The 26,973-nt window shown below is 41.2% G+C and overlaps 1 protein-coding gene across 1 annotated transcript; it reads left to right on the top strand.

Moving 5' to 3' along the window:
- The first annotated feature begins 715 nt into the window (after nt 1-715).
- On the top strand, nt 716-26,713 carry LOC145355647 (Golgi-associated RAB2 interactor protein 1A-like). Its single transcript, XM_080207891.1, has 5 exons — nt 716-907; nt 16,153-16,322; nt 17,937-18,416; nt 22,330-22,409; nt 26,432-26,713. The coding sequence occupies exons 1-5, from the start codon at nt 716-718 to the stop codon at nt 26,698-26,700; spliced, it is 1,191 nt and encodes a 396-aa protein (XP_080064017.1). The 3' UTR covers nt 26,701-26,713.
- Nucleotides 26,714-26,973: the final 260 nt, after the last annotated feature.

The following is a 26,973-nucleotide window of genomic DNA, read 5'->3' as shown; positions in this document are numbered from 1 at the left end:
CCCACAGTCCGAACCACATGCTGGTCATACCAAATTCTCCCCCAGTGTACCTGAACAGACGCTGGAGTGTAGCAACCAGAGGATTTTCACCATAACTTCATTGCAGTGTTAATGTAAGCCTTCTTGTGACACTATTAAAGTAAACTTAAAAACAGAACGCAATCACATTTATGAGGCATAAAGATGGCTTAAAATAATAGAGAAAAAAGATTTTCTTTGTGGCATTTAATTCATGAAAAATATAGCAATTCAGTGACCAAGTGATGGAGATTGAATACTCAATGACATGTGACCTGAAGGAAATTAATGTAATGAGGAAATAAAGTGTATCAGGGTGTAGGAAACCATTATCTGAAGTAGACTCTGTTTCAGATTTTTCATACTGCTTCACGTCTGTGATCTCACTGTAAAAGTGATGCACTCCCTGACAACAATTATGACACCTCCATCTGCTGTTGTCTCATTAATTAAGTCAATCTGGGTCCCATGTACTGATATGTAGTTGGTCCCAGTTGGATGTAACCTGATCCAATCAGAAGGTCTTTGATTCCTGGTATCTGCAATCCTTTCAAGTGTGAGCCTCAGCTGTCAATTACAGGAGTGACAGCGGAGCTGAAATGGAACCCTTCATGCAGAATCAGTCTGACAGGCGCATGGCAGAAGAGTAGTAACTTGGAAAGAAAATTGGCTTGAGAATCAAGAAGGGAGAGTGAAGATGAATCAGTCGACACAAAACAGACATGATTTCCTCACAGGTATAACACAAGCTGTTGATTCTGGCACTGGACCTGCAAGACCCAGCCCTGCACAGCTTGGGGTGGAAGGTGGATCTCTACACAAGCTCCTGCGGTCCCGGGAATACAATCTCTTTGCTCAGTCTGCCGTCTTTGAAAGTGATTTTATTCAGGTACAAACATCTAAACAAGAACCTGTATGAACCTGGTTACACAAAACACTTGAAAGGTCTTTGACGATATGCCTTCAACCTGAAAGAGTAATTCCATTTCTCTTTCCACTGATGTTGTCAAAGGCACTGAATATTTCCAGCACTCTCTGTTTATAGAACATAGAACAGTATGGCACAGTACAGGCCCTTTAGCCCTCAATGTTGTGCCGCGCTATGTCCAAACCCAAGATCAAGCTATCCCACTCTGTATCATTCTGGTGTGCTCCATGTTCCTATCTAATAACCGCTCGAAAGTTCCTAATGTGTCCGATTTCACTATCACAGCAGGCAGTGTATTCCACATCCCAACCACTCTGAGTGAAGAATCTACCTTGGACATTCCTCCTATATCTCCCGCCATGAACCTTTTAGTTATGCCCCCTAGTAACAGCTACACCCACCCAAGGAAATAGTCTCTGCACGTCCGCTCTATCTATCCCCCTCATTGTCTTATAAGCCTCTATGTTTATAGTTCAGATTTCCAGCATCTTTCCAGTTTTTTTTCTCTTGTACATGAAGCAAGTGTGAGTCACAGCTGAGTGGGAAGCATTTCTTTCTCAGATTTTCTAAACACTAAGTAGGAGTGGCTGGGAATCTATTGTACCCATTGCACAGATTCTTGTCACTTTTGTGAAATAGAGGGTGGGATTTTCTGGCCATGCTCGCCCCAGAAAATCCTGCCCGAGGTCAACAGACCTTTGAATGGTTCCCCCTTCACCGCCTGCTGCAATTCCAATGGCAGGCGGGATGGTAAAATTCTACCCTCCCAGAATACCTTTTGTTTCAGGCATCCTGAATCAGCATCAATAATCAGTTGGATTAACAAATCTCTCTCTCCATCCTCCAACATCAAGCACTCATCTTGTCAACTACTCTGTCCAATCTAACAGCATGAGTTAGATACATGGTGAAGCTCCAAATTCACTGTCCTATCAAACACTAAGAAGTCTGACAACACCAGGTTTAAGTCCAACCAATTTATTTGATAGTAAACTCACTAGATTTCAGGGTTTGCCCCTTCGTCAGGTGAATGGAGAGTTCTGGCCTCAGACAGAGCATATAACAGCACAGACAGTTTACAGTGCTGTTATATGCTCTGTCTGCTGTTATATGCTCTGTCTGAGGCCAGAACTCTCCATTCACCTGACTAAGGGGCAAACCCTGAAAGCTAGTGAGTTTACTATCAAATAAATTGGTTGGACTTAAACCTGGTGTTGTCAGACTTCTTACTGTGTTCACCCCAGTCCAATGCCAGCATCTCCACATCATGACTATCAAACACTCCCAGGCAGGTACAGCATGGGTTCAGTGTACAGCTCATTTTACGTTGTCCCATGAAATGCTTCCAGGCAACTACAGTACAATTGGATACAAAATAAAATTCCTTTCATGTTGTGTCAGCAAACGCTCCTGGGACAGATACACATGGGTTTGGTGCAGTATAAAATTCAGTCCACAACACAAACACTTCCCAGTCAGGCACATGGATGTTCAAAAATCATTTGCTGATGTCCCAATCTTAAAAAAAAAACTTGTGGCAAAGATAATGATAGAGGAATATGGAATTTGGTTTCAAGAATAATAGATAACTGGAGGGCAGATAGCGAAGAGTAGAAGTAAGAGCAAGTTTGAAAATGGATGTTCCATAGTGATCAGTGTTGGTGCGATTGAATTTACCGTAGAACTGCTCTGGAAAAGTGTTGAGTCTTCTGATGGGACCATTTTGAGGGAAATTACACAAAGATTGTGAATGATTGCAGGTGATTATAAATGGACCAGCTGTATGGGCGGATAAGTGGCAAATTACAATTTTAAATAAAACATTGCAAATAAATGGTAAAAGCTTAAATGATTAGAGGGCTCTTGATGTGCAAAGATGGTAGTGCAAGGCCATGAGAAAAGTCAAATGGAATCCTAGTTTTGTACCTACAGGCAGAGAAGGAGCTAATTTTGAATATCCAAACAACATTTGTAAGGCCACAGTTAGAATACTCTGTCGAGTTTGGGAAGCCCAAACATGCCAAAGATTGGAAAAGATGCAGCAGAGAGAAGTTCACTTGGATGTATACAGGGAAGAAGAATTCTCTTTAAATGCTGCCATTATAGAGTATACTGATTTCATAGACAGTAGTATGTTTGAGACAATGGCTAGTTTGGAAGCTAATGGACAAGCTTTGATGTTATTTCATGGGTCATAAATAACAGACACCATGTTGGCTTGCCTCAGTAGCTAATAAATACCTGATACCCAATGTACAGGAAAGTCTCAGCAGATCTGGCTGGCTTTCCTTTTCTGGATGTGGACTCAGACATAAAGCAAAAGACATAGGCCATTAAGAAGAGGAATCTAACACAGAATGTTGCAAGGCAATTAGATATGCCTGACATGGGAAATATATTGTAAATATTAAGAAAATTACAATTGTATAGAGGCACCCAGGAGTGGAACATACTGAGTGGAGACGATTCGAATTTTATGCCACCATCAGTAATTTTCAAGTTGAAATGTTTTGTGATGTGCTTCTACAAATTTTATGAATAAAATACATTTTTGGAAAAAACAGAAAAAGGCTGCAAGAAGGTTGGCGCATGAGAGACAATAGTCAGAACTGATCATGTTTGACAGGTAAGATATCGTGCTAATGTGGGGAGGGAGAGTTTGGTCTTTACTTTGGATTAATGCATGAATATTTTGTTGTTACATCACGCCACTCCCATCCAGATTATGCAATTAGACAAGTACTTATTGGGCAGCATTGAGTCAACTCCTACAAATATAAGATGCTCAGACCATTTGCAGGAGTGACTGATGCCACTGAACCTGGGATGATGTCTGCAGAAGATCCCAGTGTGTAAGAGACATACAGTGACATTCAAAACCAACATGTACATATTTGCCCTATACAATCTCAATCTTTCCCAAAAAAAAATTTAGCTTCTCGGATTATGCATTTCATTTGCATTTTTACCTAATATTTCAAAATAATCACAGCTGCTCATCAAAATAGCTATTTCTTTTCTTTCCAAACTCTCTCTTGGTTTAAGGATAACACACGCTAGATCACAGGATTAGTCTGGAAGAACAAGGCTATTAGCGGCCTAAATTCATCCATCCAGAATAGTTCTAAAGTTGTGCCATGTAACATCTAATTGGTTCATAAATAATTCAAGCAGAAGTAACAAATACAATTTGCTGTGATATAATAAAAAGAGGAGCATTATACCCATTCGCAGATTATATTACTATCAATGCTGGTTGCTGTTCCATTGCTTTTTACTAATTGACAAATAAAAAGTGAGCATCTTTTTCCACAAGTGTTTCACCTACTGCAACAGCTAGAATTGTTCCCAAGTTGAAATGTTTTTGTGCTGTACAACCCTTGCTCTACCAGATACCCGTGTACTACCCCTTCCCAAAAGTCTTTATCTAATGTATCTACATTACAATCATCCAATCCCTTCTCTGCCACCCTATGGCCCCCTACCCCATTGAAGTCTCTGACTCCATAAACCCAGACAGTTTGGAGACTTGACAATTCTTCAAGATCTTATTCTGGTGACAATGAGAGAGGATTCTATTGATTTTGACAATGTTTGTTTTTGATTTTGATTTAATTTATTATTGTCACATGTATTAACATATAACAAAAAGTATTGTTTCTTGTGTGCTGTACAGACAAAACATACTGTTCATAGAGAAGAAAACCAGAGAGTGCAGAATGTAGTATTACAGTCATAGCTAGGGTGTAGAGAAAGATCAACTTAATGTGAGGCAAGTCCATTCAAAAGTCTGACAGCTGCAGGGAAGAAGCTGTTCTTGAGTTGATTGGTACGTGACCTCAGACTTTTGTATCTTTTTCCCAAAGGAAGAAGGTGGAAGGGAGGATGTCTGGGGTGTGTGGGGTCCTTAATTATGCTGGCTGCTTTGCCAAGGCAGCGGGAAGTGTAGACAGAGTCAATGGATGGGAGGCTGGTTTGCGTGATGGATTGGGCTACATTGATGACCTTTTGTAGTTGCTTGCGGTCTTGGGCACAGCAGGAGCCAAATTAAGCTGTGATACAACCAGAAACAATGCTTTCTATGGTGCACCTGTAAAAGTTGGTGAGAGTCATAGCTGACATGCCAAGTTTCCTTAGTCATCTGAGAAAGTAGAAGCATTGATGGACTTTCTTAAACTACAGTGTAGGCATGGGGGGAACCAGGACAGGTTGTTGGTAATCTGGACGCCTAAAAACTTGAAGCTTTCAACCCTTTCTACTTCACCCCCATTGATGTTGACAGGGGCATATTTTCCTTTACGTTTCCTGAAGTCGCTGACAACCTCCTATGTTTTGTTGACATTAAGGGAGAGATTATTGTTGCTGTACCAATTCACCAGGTTCTTTACCTTATCCCTGTACTCTGTCTCATCGTTCTTTGAGATCCGACCCAGTACAGTGGTGTTGTTAGCAAACTTGAAAATTGAATTGGTCAGGAATTTGGCCACACAGTCATAAGTGTATAAGGAGTATAGTTGGGGGCTGAGAACACAGCCTTGAGAGGCACCAATGTTGAGCATGATCTTGGTGGAGATGTTGTTGCCTACCTTTACTGATTGGGAGTTGTAGGGCAGAAATTTACCAAAATTTGTCAGTGTCATGCACTGACTTACACACATATGTGTATACGTGGCCAAATTCCTGTCCAATTCAATTTTCAAGTTTGCTGACAACACCACTGTACTGGGTCAGATCGCAAAGAATGATAAGACAGAGTACAGGAATGAGGTAGAGAACCTGGCAAACTGGTGTAGCAACAATAATCTCTCCGTTAATGTCAACAAAACAAAGGGTGATTGTCAGCGACTTCAGGAAACATAAAGGAAAATATGCCCCTGTCTACATCAATAGGGATGAAGCAGAAAGGATTGACAGCTTCAAATTTTTAGGCGTCCACTTTACCAACAACCTGTCCTGGTCCCCCCATGCCATCACGATAGTTTAAAAAAGACCACCAATGCCTCTACTTTCTCAGAAGACTAAGGAAATTTGGCATCTCAGCTACAACTCTCACCAACTTTTACAGATGCACCATAGAAAGCATTCTTTCTAGTTGTATTACAGCTTGGTATGGCTCCTGCTCTGCCCAAGACTGCAAGAAACTACAGAAGGTCATGAATGTAGCCCAACCACCCGCAAACCAGCCTCTCTAGAAACAAGCCAAGTTTTCATATCAGATTTTCCGGCACTTAGTGCACTGAAAATCTGGGGTTGTGGTTAGCGCCGTCACTCTGATGGGGCAAGGCTGGTTCCACAGAAATCAGGACGCCATCTTAAAAGGGCCTCCTGATCTGTGCTAAAAACATACTTCCCCCTTCATCCAGTCCCTCCCACACACACGCGTTGTGGCAATCCCTCACAGCCACAGCAATATTGGGTGCACTCCTCTTCCACCACCACCACCACAGTATCATGTGCAATCTCCACCTCCTGCTTCACCATGGCAGTATCAGGGGCACTCTCTGCCACTGCCCCCCCAGACATCCTCCCCCCTTCACAGGCATAAACCCAACCCCCCCAAAGGGACGCCCCATGCCATGGTTCTTCCCAGAAGGCCCACCCCTGGCACTGCCCCAACCTGTGCCAAGAGTGTCAACCTGTGCCAGGGTGCTGCCCAGGTATTTCCTTCTTTCTCAGGTGGCACTATACTTACCTTGGCACCCCCATAGGGCTCCCCTCATCTGATTGCAGTTCTTATATAGCTATTGTAAACTATGAATATTCAGTGAGGGGGACCATATGGGATCACAGGATTCTCAGCCTTTTAGCTAAGATCAAATATCAGATCAAGCCCAGCATGGGGTGCAATATCTTACCTTGTCAGCTTAGATCTTGTTTCTCTCTCTTGCGGGGATCCTGAATTGGATTCAATTGAATTTGAATTTTTGGAACAAGCAATGAATCGATTTGTGTTTGCCTGGTCCACTCTGAGTATTGACTTTGTAACTTTTAGAATACACGTTTTTTAAAAAACAATAATATTTAACTTCCCACTGTGGTGAAAATTGGGAAATGAGATCTCGCAGGCCGACTCTCATCAGATTTTGCACACACATCACCGCGTGCACTCGAAGCGAATGCAAAACCTTCCCCATGGTCTGTTTCTGGCAATTTGGGCTGTCTTCTTCTGATATGTCTTTTCTTGGGAATTGAATCTCACTTTGTCAGTTCTATTCAGGGGCAACCAGTTTGTGCTGTTGTTTCCAAAGAGAATGTTTGTTTCATTCATTCATGGTACAAACCCAGTTTTTCTTTCTCCGTGTGGTCCACCGTCCTCTTTCTGGGAGCTGTTTGGATCATCCCCACTGGTGGGCTCACCTTGAAGTTTGGTTTTTATTGTGGTGGTTAGTTCTTTCCAATGTCTCACTGAGATGTGCTCTGGTGAGTTGATGGTCGTTAGTTCCTTGCTCCAGCATTGACTTGCAGCTTTGCACATTGGCTGGAGGTTGCAGTTTCTGTGCTGTAGTGTTTACACATAGTGTGACAGCAACCACTGGAGTCTGGGCTCAAGACTCATTCTGCTACTGCTGGTCATTTTTCTGTGTGTCCTCCACTTGAAGTACAATAATAATTACCCGCAGGTTTGGCTGGTCTGACCGAAGAGGAGTTTCTGCCATCAGTACAGAGACTGCACAAACCAATCTCAGTGAGGATAATTCAGAGCTGAAGTCCCAGTCAATGTCTCTTTGCTGGGGGCCTCTGGGAACTTGCAGTTCAGTTGGTGACATTGTCTTGACGTCTTCTGCCATTATAAGGTTAAGCGCAACATAAGCATCTCTGCTCAAGGGAGAACAAGATTGGTTTTGGATGATGTTTATGACTTTGAATATCTGCTTGTCATCATACCTTAGTGGTTCTAGTATCATGCCTATGACTGGAAGTCAGATTCTTCCAGGCCCCTAGAGTGGTACGTCTGTTGCCTGTAGCCAGATTGTCTCAGCCACAGTTTCATAGAATCCCTACAGAGCAGAAGGAGGCTATTTGGCCCATTGAGTATGCACCAACCACAATCCCACCCAGCCCTATCCCTGTAGCCCTACATATTTACCTCGCTAATCTCCTTGACACTAAGTGGCAATTTAGCATGGCCAATCAACCTGACCCATACGTCTTTTGACTGTGGGAGGAAACCCACGCAGACAGGGAGAATGTGCAAACTCCACAGACAGTGACCAAGTCAGGAATTGAACCCTAGTGTTGTGAGACAGCACTGCTAACCATTGTGCCACCTTACTGCCCTAATTTATCACAGTGGACCACAAAGCTAGCTCCTGTGTCCAATTTGAAGTTGGTAAGGTGACCATTTATTGAGTTGTCCGTACTCCAAAATCAGAATCTAGGATCCTTGATGTGTCCCTAGAAGCACGGTTGGTTCTCTTCCTGGTGTGGTACCTCAATCTGATGGATTGTCTTGGCATCCTCTTCCTGCCTGGTGTCTTAGCTTTGCACGGCTTTCTGAAGTGTCCCAGGTGGTTTCAGTTAAAACATTGCAGTGAGATTGTTGGCCAATGCTCTCCCCTCTGAGATCATTTGGCTCCACAGTACTGACATGGTCACCCACCCTCTTGTGGTATGTTTGGGTATTGCCTTCCTTGACTTGGAGTCTCTCTTCCCCTTTGTTGCTTCACTAGCTGGGCAGTTGAGGTTGTTCTGAACCATGGCTGGCTTTTGCCACATAAAATGGATTGGTACTATTTCAGACTGAATATTTAAATGATCTTTTCTATAGTCTGATCTTCCTTGGTTGTCAGCTACTTGAACAACATTTCTACCTCTTATGAATTCAGACTTACAATCACCATAGTCACAGCCTTCAGCCAATCTGTGTAATTTGTTCAGTTCTCCAAGCTTTTGGTGACGTTTGTCCAATCTCACCCTTGCTAAAATTTTGCTGCCTCTTAAATTGAAATATGTATCAAATGAATTTAGAACTTCATTAAATTTACCTGAGGATCCGTTTGTTCGTTGCCTTGCAATATCATCATCATCAACTACCAAACATATTGAATAAAGTAGTGTATTTACTTGTTCGGCTCCTGCCTTTTAACTAATCCTGAAGTCATCTTTAATTTTTACCCTGGCCCTTGGATCAGACCGAGTTGGTCTGGTAATGTTAGAAGTTTATTTATTAGTATCACAAGTAGGCTAACATTAACACTGCAATGAAGTTACTGTGAAAATCCCCTAGTCGCCACACTACGGCAGCTATTTGGGTACACTGAGAATTTAGCATGTCAATGCACCCTGACCAGCACATTGATGTTGATTTGTTGTCCATGATTATTTTAAAGTTCAAGGAAGTACAGCTTTAAATGCTGTGTAGATCGCACTGCAGTCAGCATTTTTTTCAATTTTCCCAAGTCTTATGTTTTGGCAGGCTCCTGTGACATTGGCAGTCCCAACTCTTTTGTCTTTAGTTTCTGCGGCAATTTGTTCAATAAACAATTCTAGGCCTTCCCTGTGATATCAGAGGATTTTCAGGCATTTTACAATTGATTCCTGTCTTTTGCAGAAGTTTCTAAAACTCAGATTTTTTTTTGTTTTGTTTCTTATGAGCTTGGTTACCATGTATGGCATCTACTCTGAACCTGGGCTGGCTGTGGTACTTTCAGAAACCGATTGTTCTGACTTTTTAAAGCCCTGAAGCTTTTTAATCTAGTCCTGGTTTAGGACTGAATTTTTTGCATACCCTGCTAAGTTATTTGACTTTAGGCTCTGTGGGCATTGACAATTGACTGCCAGAAGATCTTAAGTCCTCAGCTGCACAGTGGTGTTTTTTCTTCTGCCTTTCTACTTTTTTCAGGCAATTTCTCTTTGCATCTTCACTTTAGGTGCTTTTTGTCAGGTCAGAATGCTACTCTTTTAATTTTCTAGCTTTTGAATTTCTACTCCAGTTTCTCTGAGGTTCTAGATTTCTCCATTAGCTATGCATGTTGTATGTTCAATAGGTCTCTCGAAGAGGTTCTGATGCTTGTATGATTGAACCACCTGCGCAAGGATATTTTGGCCTTGGAGGGAGTGCAGAGGAGGTTTACTAGGCTGATACCGGAGTTGAGGGGGTTGAGCTATGAGGAGAGGCTGAATAAACTAGGCTTGTACTCATTAGAGTTTAGAAGAATGAGGGGAGATCTCATTGAGACGTATAAGATGATGAATGGGATGGATAGGATAGAGGTGGAAAGACTCTTCCCGCTCAAAAAAGACAGTAGGACTAGGGGGCACAGCCTCAAGATAAAGGGGGGGCGGTTCAGAACGGAGTTGAGGAGGAACTTCTTCACTCAAAGGGTGGTGAATCTCTGGAATTCTCTGCCCGTTGAAGTGGTGGAGGCTGCCTCGCTAAATATTTTTAAGAAGCGGGTTGATGGGTTTTTGATAAGAGAGGGGATTAAGGGTTATGGGGAGAGGGCGGGAAAGTGGAACTGAGCCACGACAGATCAGCCATGATCTTATTGAATGGCGGGGCAGGCTCGAAGGGCCAGATGGCCTACTCCTGCTCCTATTTCTTATATTCTTATGTTCTTATGTTCTTATCAATAAACAGTTATGTAAATATATACAAGGTAAGCCCAAGCAGTGAGATTACTTCTACACAGGTCTCTGTCCAGCGCACAGATGAATCTAGTCGCATATCATGTGCCTCTTCACATTGTGGGGCAGTATTGTTTCCCATTCCTATACTAACCCTTGCTATGCCAGATATCCTACGCTAAACATAAATCCCCTGGACCAGAGGGGGAGACAACGTTTGGTTCCACACAAGTCAATTTTACATTTCTATCAAATAAAACAGCTTGTATGTTTCAATGTCCTTCAAAGGATTATATTAATCCAACATGGAGACCATTATATACTCAACATCTTAGATTTAATTTTGCAACTTACCCTGCTTAATAAAGCACTAGGGATTACATTAGATCTGTGAGATAAACAGAAAATTCAGAGTGCATCATTTTTATGATGTCATAGCTAGTGCCCTGAGTCCATGGCAGTTTCTCCCCCTGACATCACAAAGCAGTCCTCCATGGTTAAAATCCAAACATCAGAATCAATTGTTCTGATCTCGTACCAGACCCACAAACTTCTGGTATAATCCAGCTAGCTTTTTGTTTAAAGTAGACAAAATTTGAGATACAAGATATTTGCTAAGAGAATAAAACCACAAAATTTCAGTTTTGAACAAACATTACCAAATTTAGCAAAGTAACACAAATTATAATATCTATCTTATTGATATTACAAATTAACATGAATATGAAAATATAGGCAAATTGTCAAAGACACCAAACTGCACAGTAAATGGCAGATGGCACCAATTGTAGATTTCACAGATTTCCCACCAACCCAGCCACTCAATGTTCACTTTGCTTCACGCAATCTTGTAACTCCTTTGAGAATTGCAAGTTGTCATTCTTCCCTTTCAAAGATCTAGTCTTGGAATTCCCACAAAGTCACTCTTGACTCAGACTGCCTCAACAATTGTTCAATTCCCAGGTTTCAATCTTGTCTCCTAAGACTGTGTTCCCCTGGATTCCCAAGTGTACACTCCAGCACCGACTCACAGGTAACTCCAACTCTCCAGCCACGCCAAGCAGAACACTGTTCCAAAGGCTTGTCGTTTCCTCAACAATTCTCAGCATTAAGAGGCCAACTTTCCAATATGTTTTCAGCTCCTAGTCCTTCTCCTAAGACTATCTGGAGCCTGCCAGTACAGCTCTTCCATTTTAGTAGCAGCACTTTAGCTACATAGAGCTTCTTCTGATCCTCTGACAGTGCAGCAATCCCTCAGTACTGACCCTCTGACAGTGCATAGAAGCCCTACCGTGCAGAAGGAGGCCATTTGGCCCATCGTGTCTGCACCAACTTTCTGACAAAGCATCTTGCCCAGGCCCACTCACCCACCTATCTCTATAACCCCGCACTTTTCCCATGGCTGAACCAGTTAACCTAGACATCTTTGGACACTAATAAGCAATTTAACATGGGCATCCACCTAGTCTGCACATCTTTGGACTGAGTGGAAAACGGAGCACCCAGAGGAAACCCATGCAGACACTAGGAGAACATACAAAAATGACTGTTGTGAGGCAGTAGTGCTAACCACTGCATCACCATGCTACCCCTGCTCTTGACTCTCTTTGACTAAAACTAACTGACCCTTGAACTGCTCTTCACTGACCCTTGAAGTTATCTGGGTAACCTAGCAAAATACTCCAAGAAGATAACATAAGAACATAAGAAATAGGAGCAGGAGTAGGCCATCTAGCCCTTTGAGCCTGCCCCGCCATTCAATAAGATCATGGCTGATCTGTCGTGGCTCAGTTCCACATTCCCGCCCTCTCCCCATAACCCTTAATCCCCTCGCTTATCAAAAACCCATCAACCCGCATCTTAAAAATATTGAGCGAGGCAGCCTCCACCACTTCAACGGGCAGAGAATTCCAGAGATTCACCACCCTTTGAGAGAAGAAGTTCCTCCTCAACTCCGTTCTAATCCTCCACTGTTACTAGTTGAGATTAGATGTAACAAGTATGGGAATATGCTGCACCCTGAATGTTACAATCTCCATAGGTACTAGCTTACAAAGCACAGAGGGACAAAAAATGATTTGATGATGCACTATATTTTTACATTCACTATTAATCCCTAAAAGGAACAAGACATGCAATGCTCTAATTGCATTGCACTTAACTATGTACCTAGTTGAAAGCACCACTTGCACCCAAGTTGTACTGTGGGCTGCAAACCATAATACTTGGAGGGCAGGAGAAAGTTCTATATGTACTCATGTTCATTCACAGGTCTGCAGCTGGCTGGTAAATTTTGAAAGTTTTGAGTTTTGCTAGAAGCTGAAACATCCCAAGTGCCCTTCTGAACAATTGAGTTACACTCCACCAAGAGCTAGAATAAGGAAATTAGAGCAGTCAAACTGGTTTTTTGTCATCTTGTGTTTAACTTATTTTTGAAGCATTTCTCAAAGTATTACATAAATATATGCAAGTTAAAGACTGGAAAAGACTGACAATAAATCAAGAGTGAATACAATCGTTTGTTTGTGTAGAAATATACTTTATGCACAAAATACCTGAAGGAACATATCAAATAGTTATTATAGTAAAGTGCAGTAAATTTAACTTTTTCCTATAGAGAGTATTGCACTTTAAAGTTCCTCATTGCAATTGTATTTGCTACACAAATGCAAGGACAAGGTTACAGCCCAAGGGGTTGTACACTATTACCAGCCCTTGGTACTGTGGCTTTGCACACCAGCGTTTCCCCATTGTGCCTTTGCAGCACCTACCCCAAGCTTCAGTGCAGCCTTTAGCATGTTATACTCATTATTCTCCTGAGAAGTCGTATCAACCATGATTGAATGGTGGAGCAGACTAGATGGGCCGAATGGCCTAATTCTGTTCCTATATCTTATGAGTTTAGGAACATTGTCCTGGACTTTGCAGTGCCCAGACACTGAACAACACAGAATATGCAGCTTGTGTTGGCAAATGCTGAGACTGTCACCCAGGTCAAGAAAGTGATTGTTACTAATTCCCTTACAGTTGCCCTGCCCTCTTGCCTGGAACTGACTCTGCCACAACATCAGTTTTATGGGAAAGCCTAGTCTAGATGGCTTAGTTGCACCAGTTTAACCAATTAGATAACAGGAAAGTTGAAGTTTGATAGCTTTGCTCACAAGTGCCCCAGTCAGGTGATCTGAAAATCTAGAGCCACCAATACGGTGTAGGGGACTTAGATTACAATTTGGATTTTTAAAAGATTCCATGTCTAGTTAATCTCTCATTGTGTTGCTCATGGAAAAAAGTTTTTTAAGTGTAGGTGTCCTATTTCTACCTCTTGTCTTTCACTCTAATTCTGGCTCCCTCTTTCTTTCCATATTGCTAAGTTGTGCTTTCTCTCATTGTTATTTCTTTATTCATCTGTTTATCCATAACTCTCACTCATACTCCCTCCTACCACAGTTGAAAAGTCTATACTCTCCTAAACAATATCATGATCTTGCTGTGCCATTTAGAATCACAGTGACAATGATTCTGAGCGTAAAGGTCACACACACACACATTCATAAATGCTACTTTTCCTGGTCTCATTCCTAATTATATTTTTGTACCTGTAATAATACCTTCCCCATCCACAGGCTGTATTCTCTATTGTAATGACAATGCAGCTCACCGTTCTGTTTCCTTTTTAACTAGTCTGCAATAACTGGGGATGGTAAATACATACTCTATGACTTCCACATCTTTCAGCTATTCCCTTTTGCCAGTTCAGCAAATTCAATCACTACCCGTGTACTCCAGTTTTCCTCCAACATACAAGATACAACTCCTTACACTGAACATTATTTTTGTTTTGCCCACTTGCCCAAATTTCCAAACCTATTTTGTGATTGTTGGATACTTCATTACTCAACCATTCCCTTTAAATTTGTATCATTTGTTAACTTGAACAATTTGTATGGCATTTCTGAAAAGAAAAATTTGCATTTAAGAACATAAGAACATAAGAAATAGGAGCAGGAGTAGGCCATCTAGCCCTTCGAGCCTGCCCCGCCATTCAATAAGATCATGGCTGATCTGTCGTGGCTCAGTTCCACTTTCCCGCCCTCTCCCCATAACCCTTAATCCCTTCTCTTATCAAAAACCCATCAACCCGCTTCTTAAAAATATTTAGCGAGGCAGCCTCCACCACTTCAACGGGCAGAGAATTCCAGAGATTCACCACCCTTTGAGTGAAGAAGTTCCTCCTCAACTCCGTTCTAAACCGCCTCCCCTTTATCTTGAGGCTGTGCCCCCTAGTCCTACTGTCTTTTTTGAGCGGGAAGAGTCTCTCCACCTCTATCCTATCCATCCCATTCATCATCTTATACGTCTCAATGAGATCTCCCCTCATTCTTCTAAACTCTAACGAGTACAAGCCTAGTTTATTCAGCCTCTCCTCATAGCTCAATCCCCTCAACTCCGGTATCAGCCTAGTAAACCTCCTCTGCACTCCCTCCAGGGCCAAAATATCCTTGCGCAGGTGCGGCGCCCAAAACTGCACACAGTACTCCAGCTGCGGCCTCACCAATGCCCTATACAGCTGCAGCAAGACCTCCCTACTTTTATATTCAATCCCCCTCGCTATGAAGGCCAGCATCCCATTCGCCTTCCTGACCACCTGCTGCACCTGCAAGCTGGGTTTTTGCGACTCATGCACAAGGACCCCGAGGTCCCTCTGCACCGTCGCCTGCTGCAGTTTTTCGCCCCGTAAGTAATAGTCCTTCCTACCATTCTTCCTACCAAAGTGGACCACCTCACACTTGCCAACATTAAATTCCATTTGCCATTTCCTGGCCCATTCGCCCAGCCTATCTAGATCCTTCTGAACATAAGAATTAGGAGCAGGAGTAGGCCATCTAGCCCTTCGAGCCTGCCCCGCCATTCAAAAAGATCATGGCTGATTTGAAGTAGATCAGTTCCACTTTCCAGCTTTCTCCCCATAACCCTTAATTCCCTTGTCTATCAAAAACCTATCTACCCGTGTCTTAAATATATTCAGCAAGGTAGCCTCCACCACTTCAATGGGCAGAGAATTCCAGAGACTCACCACCCTTTGAGAGAAGAAGTTCCTCCTCAACTCTGATCTAAACTGCCCCCCTCCCCTTACTCTGAGGCTGTGCCTTCCTTCATACAGCACCTTTCACTACTTTGGCTCATCCCAAGCATTTGACAAATATAGTCACTGTTACAATGCAGGAAATGCAGTAACCAATTTGCACACAGCCAGATAACAGCAAGATAATAAATGAACAGATATTCTGTTTTACTCTTCAGATGTTGGTTCAACCCAAATAATTTACACAGAATAGGAACAAAAGCTCCATACTAATGTAGTCATATCATTACATTTATCAAATACATCCAGCCCAAAACTTGGACTTCTGTAAATGTAATTATTGCAATTTCTTCGTTTCTTCATGAATGAAATGATTCCTTTTATACAATTTTGTTAACATTTAGTTCACGTTGGTTACAAGCATGTTGAGAGTGGCACTTAAGGTTCCTCACTCTATCACTTCATACAAGAAGCAAAGCTAGGGAAAGGAGGGAGGGAGGAAAAGTCCTGACAGAAAGATGACATTTTGACAATTTAAAATTTGGTTCAAATCCAGGTGACCAGACGAGGAAATCTTGTGGACATCCACAACATCCCAACTCTCCTGACCCTGGGAATAACAGCCTCCGTTCCATTCTTACCCCTCCCAAATATCTTGATCATTGCCAGCAGAGATAGTGAATCCAAAGAAAAAGAGGGAGAAGAAGGATACATGAAGATAACCAGGTGACAGTGATACAGATGGTATTCACAAATTAATCTCTGATAAGTCAATTGGTGATTGGAGTACTCAGTGCAAAACTGAGCTGTCTGGATTAACAAGGTTAGGGCTCTAATTCTCCAAGGAAATGGGGTGCTCCAATTAGCTTCAGTGCTCACAGGCTACGGGATGGGAAGGAGAAACTAAAACCAGTCAGGACTCTTCCTCCTAATCATTAACATTTGCTGGAGAGTTTGCGTGTGACAATATTCATGTATTTTACCACAGGCTGGAATCTGGAAATACCTGTTGCCAACATGAGTGATTTTGTTTGTATATATTTGCATTAGCATTAACTTGTTGATGCAGAGAAACATAGCAAAAGGAATATGCATTTAGGCTCTTGAGTCTGTTGCACCATTCAATTAGATCATGATTACTCTGCACCCTCAATTCCATTTATTCAATTACAGAATAATCCTTCCTAACAAAAATCTATGAATCTCTAAATTTTCAATTAACCTCCAGCCTTGACAGTCTTTTTTTAGGGGCGGGGAGGAAACAGGATCAGATTTCCACTTCACTTTTCAACAAATTAACTCTTCCATTAAAACAGAGATGAGGGACACCAAGGCGATGTACATTGTAGGCTATATCTCTTGATCTAATAAATATCATAGAATCATAGAACCCTACAGTGCAGCAAGAGGCCCTTCAGCCCATTGAGTCTGCACCGGCCACAATCCCACCCAGGCCCTACCCCAATATCCCTACATATTTTACCCACTAATCCCTCTAACCTAAGCATCCTAGTACACTAAGGGGCAATTTAGCATGGCCAATCAACCTAACCCGCACATCTTTGGACTGTGGGAGAAAACCAGGGCACCCGGAGGAAACCCACGCAGACATGAGAAGAATGTGCAAACTCCACACAGACAGTGACCTGAACCGGGAATCAAACCCAGGTCCCTGGAGCTGTGAAGCAGCAGTGCTAACCACTGTGCTACTGTGCCGCCCACAAATATGGGGAATTAAACCTCTAGGCAGCATTACAGTGAAGAACTTTAGCCTGCCACTTGCACCTACTGTTGACCCTGTCCCACAACCTAGGGACAGAGCCAATTAAATGATAGGGACAACAGCCACATCTGTATAACACAACAGAAACCCCTGCCTTGCAATAGTCACTGAAATGTTGTCATGACCTAATACCTGGAAGGGCAGAAAGGTCTCCAAATACATATATATTTTGCTTCTACAAAATGGAACCTTGCTAATTCATATGGCTCAGTTCTGTACAGAGGACTGTATTCACCAATTGAGTAAGGAACATAAAGGACATCCTGTCATCAATCCCACATAGTAAGATTGTTCAGTACTGGGGCTTTACGCAGCAGGCCGTTTAAGGGATTGTTGAGCAGCATTTCTTGGGTAGTCCAAAAATTAACTCCAGATATCCTCAGGGTGCTGCCCAGTGCACCTGAGCTCATCTATCATTTCCAACCTTGGGGGTGTCCATCACTATGGAATTTGGCCCTTCTGTTAGAATTGGCAAAACAAAAATCTATATTTAAAAATCAAGCAAAAAAGTTTTAGAACGATTTTAGAGTATGTTATTATTTTGTTTTCTTTGAAAGGATGCTGCCTATGAAACTGGTCAGATTGAGTGTCCATGAAAAGGTCAATCGATGTTTAAAACTAGTCCTGGCAAATCGAAGTACTTTCTATCTCCAGCTCCAGGACAAACACCCCAACCATGTCTTCAAACTCTGGGAAGAACTTATTCATATTATTTACGCCGGACTCTCCATAACATTCAAAGATACCAATGTCAATCTCCCCCAGAACTGTGTGTGTGATTCAAGGAGTTCCTCAACCTCAGTCATCAGCTCTGAGAAATTCACCTACGAGGCTCAGAAATCCTGCCGAAACATTCCCATCAAGAGCAATGTCACAGCAAGTTCTAAAATAGGAATTTGGAAAAAGAACCAGCTCTTGGTTGGGAAGGAGATTCGTGATGGCTCTGATGATATTCACAGTACTGAATCTTCAGGAAGTACTCTCAGATCACAGCCAATTTATGGAAGGAGCCATGTCAAAGTTGTCAGGAAAGACTGGTAAGAACACCTTAGAATAAAATGTTCCAGTTGAAAAAATATTAGACCATTTGCTGGTATTTTTCTCCATGAGTCACTTAGAAACCGACAGCAATTTTTTGGCTGACATCAGATTCAAATTCCCTGAAATATAAAGTGGGCTATGACACCAAATGGGTGATGAATAACATTGAGATATGGACAGAGGGAGGTTTGATGAAAGCCAGAGAAGAAGAAACATGATGCCAATGGCCTCACTAAAGCTGTGGGGATAACAAGTAAACAAATGATGGTACCATCCAGTGTTGTCCTGAATCACAGTTATAGATTCGGGCCTGATGTAGATACCTTCCTGGATTCAGTGGAGTCATTCATTTCTTTAAGTGGTCAGAGCATTTTATTGTTGCAGCACTGCTTTTTAGGAACTTGTATGATAGCACTATCTGAGGATCATGACAACAGTATCAAATATGGGCTAGATACTTGACATATCTTTCATTGTAATTGTTTAAATTTTACAAAGCAAACCTACATAAGAGTTTAAATTGTTAGTGGTGTTATTTCATAGTAAAATGAAATGTACAGAGCAATCAGTAAAATAAGGCATTTCGCTTAATTGGTAAAACTTACAATAGCATAACAATACAAAATAAAGAACATGTAATGCTATCCCACTTTAGTGGTTCACCTTAATTTATACAGTAGTGGTGTGTTTTTTTGTGAGGAACATTGTACAAACAAGAAAGAATATTTACTTAACCTAAAAGAATAACAAAAATACGCACAAGATGGACTATAATGCTCTGTGACACTTAAAAATATTGATGGCTATACATATATAATTTTCTTTCTAATCTTTGGTCCCCAAAGTGCCTACGTTTTACCTGAATTTTGAGACACCTCTCAAACAACATACAATATTAAGTAACTCTATGAGCTAAATATAGCAAATAGTCTTCTTGTTTAGTGAAGGCGAGAGATGGCTGCTTCTTAAACATAGACTCCTGTGGAACTCTACATGTTACATACTGCCAAAAGTAAAATATTGATTTATGCTTACTCTGTTTTTTGTCAGCCAGCCAATTTTCTATCCATGCTAATATGTTACCCTCTACACTGTGACCTCAACTTTTTACAGTTTATATCAATGATGTAATTGAAAGCATGTTAACTAAATTTGCAGATAATACAAAGCTAGGTAGGGAAGTATGTTGTGAAGGAGACATAAGGAGGTTCAGGTGGATATAGTTAGCAATGAAGAATAATGTGGAAAAATGTTTAGTTCATTTTGACAGGAAGAATAGCAAAGCAGAGTATCACTTAAATGGAGAACTTTTTCAGATTCAAAGATTCAGAGATCCAGATGTTCTAGTGTATGAGTCACAAAAAGTTAATATACAGGTACAAGTAATTATCAACGCTAATGGGATATTATCGTTTATTATGAGAGGAATTGAACGTAAAAGTAAGAATGTTACACTTCAGTTATACAGGGCATTGATGAGACCATATTCTGAATATTGTGTGCAGTTTTGGTCTCCTTTGTTAATGAATGTATTGGAGGCAGTTCAGAGGAGGTTTACTAAATGATACCTGGAATGAATGCTGTCTTATAAGGGTAGGTTGGACAGACTGGGCCTGTTTCATCTGAAGTTTAGAGGAGAGTGAGGGAGACCTGATTGAAGTATGTAGGATCCTTGACAAAACAGACGTGGAAAGGAGGTTTCCTTTCCAGAGCTAGGGGGCATTGTTTTAGAATTTGGGATTGCCTTTTTAAGACAGAGATGAGAACTTATTTCTGTGAGACTTGGGTTGATTGGCCATGCTAAATTACCCCTTAGTGTCAGGGGGATTAGAAGGGAAAATGCGTGGGATTATGGGAATAGGCCCTGGGTGTGAGTGTCGATGGGCCCAATGGCCTCCTTCTGCACTGTAGAGATGCTATGATACTATGAAATGCATTTGCAACAGGTACATTGGTAAGGGTGAGATCAAGTAGGTTTTCCTTCCTTGTTGGTTCTCTCATTGTCTTTTGTAGGCCTAGACTGGCAAATGTCCTGAGGACTCGGCCAGCTCGGTCAGTAGTGGTGTTACCAAGTTAGTGATGGGTACTGAAGTTCCACAATCTGAATATATTCTGTGCCTTGCTATCCTGTGTCTCTTTGAAGTGATGCTCAACGTGGAGCAGGTACTGCTTCAAATGAAAAAGTTGAAGTATATTAGTGTCACAAATAAGGCGTACATTAACATTGCAATGAAGTTACTGTGAAATCCCTAGTCACCACACTCTGGTGCCTGTTCGGCACCTAACCAGCATGTCTTTCAGACTGTGGGAGGAAACCGGGGCACCCAGAGGAAACTCGAGCAGACATGGGGAGAATATGCAAACTCCACACAGGCAGTGACCCAAGCCTGGAATTGAAACCGGGTCCCTGTTGCTGTGAGGCAGCAGTGCTAACCACTGTGCCACCATGGTGCCCCGGTTGAATGAGGCAGGGTATTAGGTAGTAATGAGCCAAAGGTTTCCTTGCCCATGTCTGACATGATGCCACCAGCCTTCATTAGGACAGATTCGAAAGGCAATTCCCTTCTGACTGTGTACAACTGTGTTGCCTCCTCTGATAGGATTGTCTTGCTAATGGAGAAGTTATGATGGGGTCTAGAACATTTGCTATGTGGTATGATTCAGCATGAAGGTTGTAGCTCACCTAGTCTGTGGGATAGGTCTCCCAATTTTTGCACGAGTTACCAATTTGTCAGCAGGATCTGGACAGGACGTACCTTGGATGTGATCATTCAATGCCAGATAGTTTGTCCTTTCTTTACCCTTCTGCAGCGATTTGACACAGCAAAGCAGCATGATGGCAGTTTAGAGTCAATCACGTTGTTATGAATCTGGAGTCACAAAAAGGCCACCAGGTAAAGTCGGCAGATTTTCTTCCCTATAGGACATCAGTGAATCAGATGAAATTTTACTACACTCCAGTAGTTTCATGGTCACAATTATTGAGACCAGCTTTTTATTCCAGATTTATTTCTTAATTGCAACTAAATTTCACAACTTGCCATGGTGGGATTTGAATTCATGTCTCCAGGACATTAATCCAAATTACTAATCAGGTAACATTACCACAACACAGCCACTGCCTGATTACCTGAGCAATATTCTGTATCCATAAGATAAACTGCTCACTGATATATCTATTTAAATCTTCCAAGTCAATGCCACTATGTCAAAAAGCATTTGTTCCTCTCCGACAGAGATCAAAGGATTTTCCAAAGCAAAAGGGTGTTTCTTCTGAATTCCCAGGCAAATCATTGGTATTGGAAACATTTGGTCACTCCAGTTAAACTCAATTTCTTTGGCTTGGTGTACATTTTACTTCACGCCAGTGTGAAACACTCTAGGACATTTTTTTCACATCAGAAGGGTTCTACAGTTGCAAGTTAATGAAGTAGTAAATGTTTACAAAGTTCACAAAGTGCGGTGCTAAAAGGAGTTGGCATGCAGAAACAGTTTCAGGCTCAGTGCCTTCTCTCTCCTAGAATGACAGTCATCTGTACATAAAGCAGGTGATTAAACGTTAGTAGAGAAGTGATTCTTGTGTTAAAATGGAAAAGCAAGCAGCAAACAGCACAAATAACTTCTGGTCTGACACTACATAAAGTGCTCCAAATAGCTGCCAGCCTCGGACTGATAAGCATTACAAATCTGAATGGTGCTACAAATGGTGCCAATCTGATGTTCATAGGAAATGGTGTCAAGCTTATAGACATTAGAAATGGTGCCAATCTAGCACCAATTGGTAGGTGCAAAGGAGAACCCTTTAGTATTGATGAGCTTTAATTTCAGAAAGCCTCAATCCAGACAATTGTAACTAAATTTTTCCCCAAGTAAATTGTGTTGAATGATGACAAAATGTATTTCCATCAGGATGCCTGATACTCAAGAGACTCAAAGAATACGAACAAGGACCGAACAATTGCTCCATGTGAAAGAAGAGAAAAGCCCAGGTACCAGAAAAAAAGTGTTTGCCTAAACTTGGCTTTATGTTTGTGAGGGAGGTGTGTGTACATTGGAGAGGAGGGGACAGGATACAATCTGAATAATTGTGTGTCTAGCTGCAAGTCAGAAGCACATTGTTTTAACCTACATACTATTTTAACTTGTACTCTCCCAGAGCCCCTTGCAACTTTTACCGTCCTCCATTTTCTTTCCTCCAATAGGCTTTTAAAACCGTATGTTAATTTATTTTGTCTTATGTCCTACCTTTTTAAATCTCAGCTGAGTTTATGTAAAAGACACTGCAAATATGTACAAGACTACTTATTTGAGTTCAAATGTGAAAATGAGTGTGAATATGCCCAAGGGAATGGATGTGAGAGAATATATGCTTATGTCCCTTTCTATATCTTTGTAATTGTAATTCTGTATTGTGCCACTCCTTCACTTAATCATATTTCTCCCAACCATGCCAGTTACGAAAGGGTCCTTGTAGTCTTATTCCCAAACATGGGTTGGTATCTGTGCTTCAATCTAGATTAAAATTATGGCATTACTGGCTGTTGCAAAAATGAAATGGGATAAACATCTTTGTTATCTAAATTACGCTGGGTTACTGGGTATTGTACATGTATAGAATACTGAGTAAAGTCATCAGTTGTTTTTCCAATGGTTCAATCAGTAAACATCTGGTTAAATACCAGGCCCCACAGATCCAGTCCAGTCCATGAATGTCCTCACTCACTGACTAAATTCAATCAGCCTCAGCAACCCTTGGTTAAGAGAGTGTGAAATTAACTAGACTTGTTGTGTTTGACCACTAGCCATGAGCTCAGCTAGAAAGTGTGTGTATATGACTGAATACTGTGTCAAGTTCTGATCTGATACTGTCTACAATTTAGTTGCTTATTGGTATTCACCATTGAACATCCACTTCATTATTAAGCAATGCAGAAACAGATTCTTAACTCAGACGTTGGTGAGAATGTGGAACTTGCAACTACATACAGTAGATCAGACTATTTTAAATAGATCCTTTACTAGAAAAGAAGATATGTACATGACTAAAAGAGGGATAGAAGGATATACTGATAGGGTTAGGTGAAGTAGTGGGAGGACATTCAAACAGGGCAAAAATTTTAGCATAAATGACAGAATCTATGCTACAAATTCAAGATAATTCCATATACGTAATTCAGAGTGGTACCAGAGGGGAGCAATTGCCTTTGAAGACAGAGCCAGCAACAACCCAGTGTCTAGATTGGAGTAGAGAATGCTAGAAGCAAAAGTATTTTTTGGTAATAATATTAAAATACCATAAAGTATAATGCAGAATATATGGTGGTTATGAATCCTCCTGCTAGCCAACACAAACTGTTTTACTGCTGCTTTCTGAAGCATGACATGATTTACTGATCATTGTTTATTATAACTGGATGTTGGATCACTTATATTGTCACATCACAACCACCATTCATTACTTCTGGTGACTATCTTGGTGACGAGCAGGTTAGAATTTAATTACTATAATCCTTTATTAATTCAAAGTCAACATGGTTCAGCTATGTTACTAAAATAGGTTGTGTTTGTAGTTAGTTTTAAGATGTTAGATAAGCTCAGGGCTCAGACCACATTCACAATCAACTCAGTGGTTGTACCTATGGATCATGATGCTCATGTTTTTGGCCTCCTGTGCTGTAATGACATTTATATAAGTTATAAATTATTTTATGTAATACTGAGTGTTTCAAGACCAGATCCAAATAGCTTAGGTATAAGGTGAGGCTTGTACATGTTCGCATTTTGATAGTGAGAATTCCTGATCCTGTGATAGGAATTCCTCATCTGACAAAGAGACTACGTTCACTTCTAGAACAAAACAACAGTGTTGAATGGGGCAGGATGAACTAGGCCAACTGGAACTCTGTACCCTCACATTGTCTATTTACTCTTTAAGGATAGGTCTAAGCTTGAGTCAACGTTAACTATCCAGTAGTCCCACCACTCCCCACCCAAACCTTGATAATATGGTTGTGTTCAGGAGCTCATGGGTGTTTACTAGCACAAACTTGAATCCTAGCATTCTGTGGCAAGCAGTATTAGCCCCCTTCACCAGCAAGCCATCAAGAACTGAAACAGTCTCAATCAATAAGTAGAACAAACTAGAAACTGTTTTGCATCTTAAACAGTAGCAGATTTGACTGTAGTTAGATGCTGAGCACAGACATGTCAGTTTCACTGCATCTTACAGACTTTACAGCTGTTTTTAATCTCATTCAGAATAACCCAAGTTCTAACCTTTGTGATTCTGTGGGTCTCAAAAATGTGCAACTTCATGGCTCTATGTAAAATTCACAGTCTCAATAATCTGTATTGAGAATATAAATTTATATCAATGAGACAATAGAACTATGACAGCTCTTTCCAAATTTCCAGGCTGCCAGTTTTCAAAGAGGGCAAACTAACAAATGAGAAATAAAAGTGCATCAAAGGTTGAGTTGCCTGAGCATGCAAGGCCAGGAACCCAATTGACCATATGTAGCCCATGGACCCCAGTCTGGGTTCTCTTCCTTAAATAATTCTCCACTTTGTGCTTTAATGTGAAAGCTTATTTATTAGTTTATGTATTCTGCTACTTTTTCTCCCAATTCATTCCCCCTTGTTCTATCCTGAAAGTAGTGAATGAGATGGGAGCATGGTTCCACAGGCACAGGCAGCTGTACTAATACCTTGCCAAAGGGGCCACATATCCGTTCTGACAAAGGGTCACCTAGACCTGAAACATTGGCTCTATTATCTCCACACAGATGCCATCAGATCTGCTGAGATTTTCCAGCATTTTCTGTTTTTATTTCAGATTCCAGAAGCCGTTGTATTTTGCTTTTATCTAGGTCATATTCCCTACTATGAAACCAAATACTGGCCATTAAATGACAATTGGATTTTGGTGACCATTAATGCTGAGTCCTATATTATATGCACACACAAATGCCACTTTCCAATAGGAGTCACTCAAGGTGTGTCGAACTTTATCTTTTTAAGGATAGTCTAAGCTTGACTGAATGTTAATTATCCAGTACTCCTCCTGCCATCCATATGTGTATGTGGGGGAGGAGTGGGGGAAGAGTGTTTCATAGTGGTATTTGAAACCCCAAGATAGTGTTCAGGCTCATTTCAAATCCCATCTCCAGAAGCCTGTCAGCCTCGTCCAGCACTAAGACTTCCAGAGTCTTCACACAGCTGGGTAAATCCAGGCCATCAGACTGTTGCCTGAACATGTCTTCTAAAGGAGTGCCCACAATGATGTTCCATCCTTGCCTCTTGAATTTCCCAACATCTTCTATCGGATTGCTCCCTTAAGAGATTCTCTTAAGAGATAAGAGAATTATCTCTTAATTTGTTCTATGGTGATTTTTCTAGCTTGCACCATGGTCTTGGCCATTCACCTGAGATTCTCAATAATATAAATACCAATTTCACTGGTATTGATCAATTTATTTCTAAAGCGTGGCATGTCTGTGATCAAAATATTTGTTAAAGGAATTGGTAAGACTAGGAAGAGCAATTCAATTCAGAGTGTATCACCTGTGGAAATAAAGCCTTATATACACAGAAATGCAAAATTTATAACAATAAAATTTCAGATTTTGTCATTCCTGAAAAACAGTTCCTTTTGGGTCTTGTACTCCATTTGGATTATCCAATATCGCACCCAGAATTGGGGCGGGGGAATCATACCATATGTACTAGACCACCTCTACTAAAAGCAACAGGAATACAGATTTAGACAGGCTAGCAAGTCAATCCTCAAAGTGGTTTAGAAAACCACCCTACTGATCGGATTAATTTGTGTTTTATACAATAAAGGGAGTTGGAATATTAAAATGAACACTCCCTGCCCTGGACTTGCCTTCCTCAGTAATCACGCTGAGTTGTAGACTTAGGGTGTTAATAAGAATGCACAATAAGATCTGAGGCTCTATTATCTGACACGTCTGTGTTTCATGATGACATCAGTTCGTTTTATGTGTAGGAGACGAATGGGAACAGTTTATTGAAAGATGCTCCTGTGACCACTGCAAAACGTGTAACCAAGATCTTGTGCTACACAACCTGCCTTGTAAACAAAAGAAAGACCAGATTGGAGAACAGGAGGACGATGAAGAAGGAGTAGATGGAGAACCTAATGCCTTTGAGGCAGAAGATGAAGACCGCACATACTTTGGACTCTGGGAACGTGACAGACCAACACTGATGCCGCTATCCAGACTGAGCAGCCTCATCGCTGTTGGCCTCAGATAGTTTTGAATTTATGTTTTTGAAGACAGATTCTGTTTTGTTTATATTAAAAAATGTATCTGGTAGTTTTCACATTATATAATGACACTTTTTTGCTACCAATACAGTCAGTAATTTCAATGCTGGACAGTTTTTCTAGTTTACCAAGCAAATGCAGATGGGTTGGATATGCAAGAAATCTGCCTCTACCCTGTTCCATCAAGCACTCTCCTAGGGCAGAATTATGGGCCAGATGCGACTAAATCCCTTCTATACTGTCCCATCAAATACTCAAAC

The sequence above is a fragment of the Carcharhinus amblyrhynchos genome, chromosome 19 (assembly GCF_965287045.1).
Source record: "Carcharhinus amblyrhynchos chromosome 19, sCarAmb.v2.hapA, whole genome shotgun sequence".
Taxonomy (NCBI): Eukaryota; Metazoa; Chordata; class Chondrichthyes; order Carcharhiniformes; family Carcharhinidae; genus Carcharhinus; species Carcharhinus amblyrhynchos.
The sequence above is the reverse complement of the archived record's forward strand: the minus strand, read 5'-3'. Positions and strand labels throughout refer to the sequence as shown.

Bases quoted from the DNA above. Each gene is read 5' to 3' on its own strand.
- LOC145355647 (XM_080207891.1), top strand. From the start codon at position 716: ATGAATCAGTCGACACAAAACAGACATGATTTCCTCACAGGTATAACA. The intron at 18,417-22,329 runs GTAAGAACACCT...TATTTCCATCAG, and splicing joins AAAGTTGTCAGGAAAGACTG to GATGCCTGATACTCAAGAGA. The intron at 22,410-26,431 runs GTACCAGAAAAA...TTTTATGTGTAG, and splicing joins GAAAGAAGAGAAAAGCCCAG to GAGACGAATGGGAACAGTTT.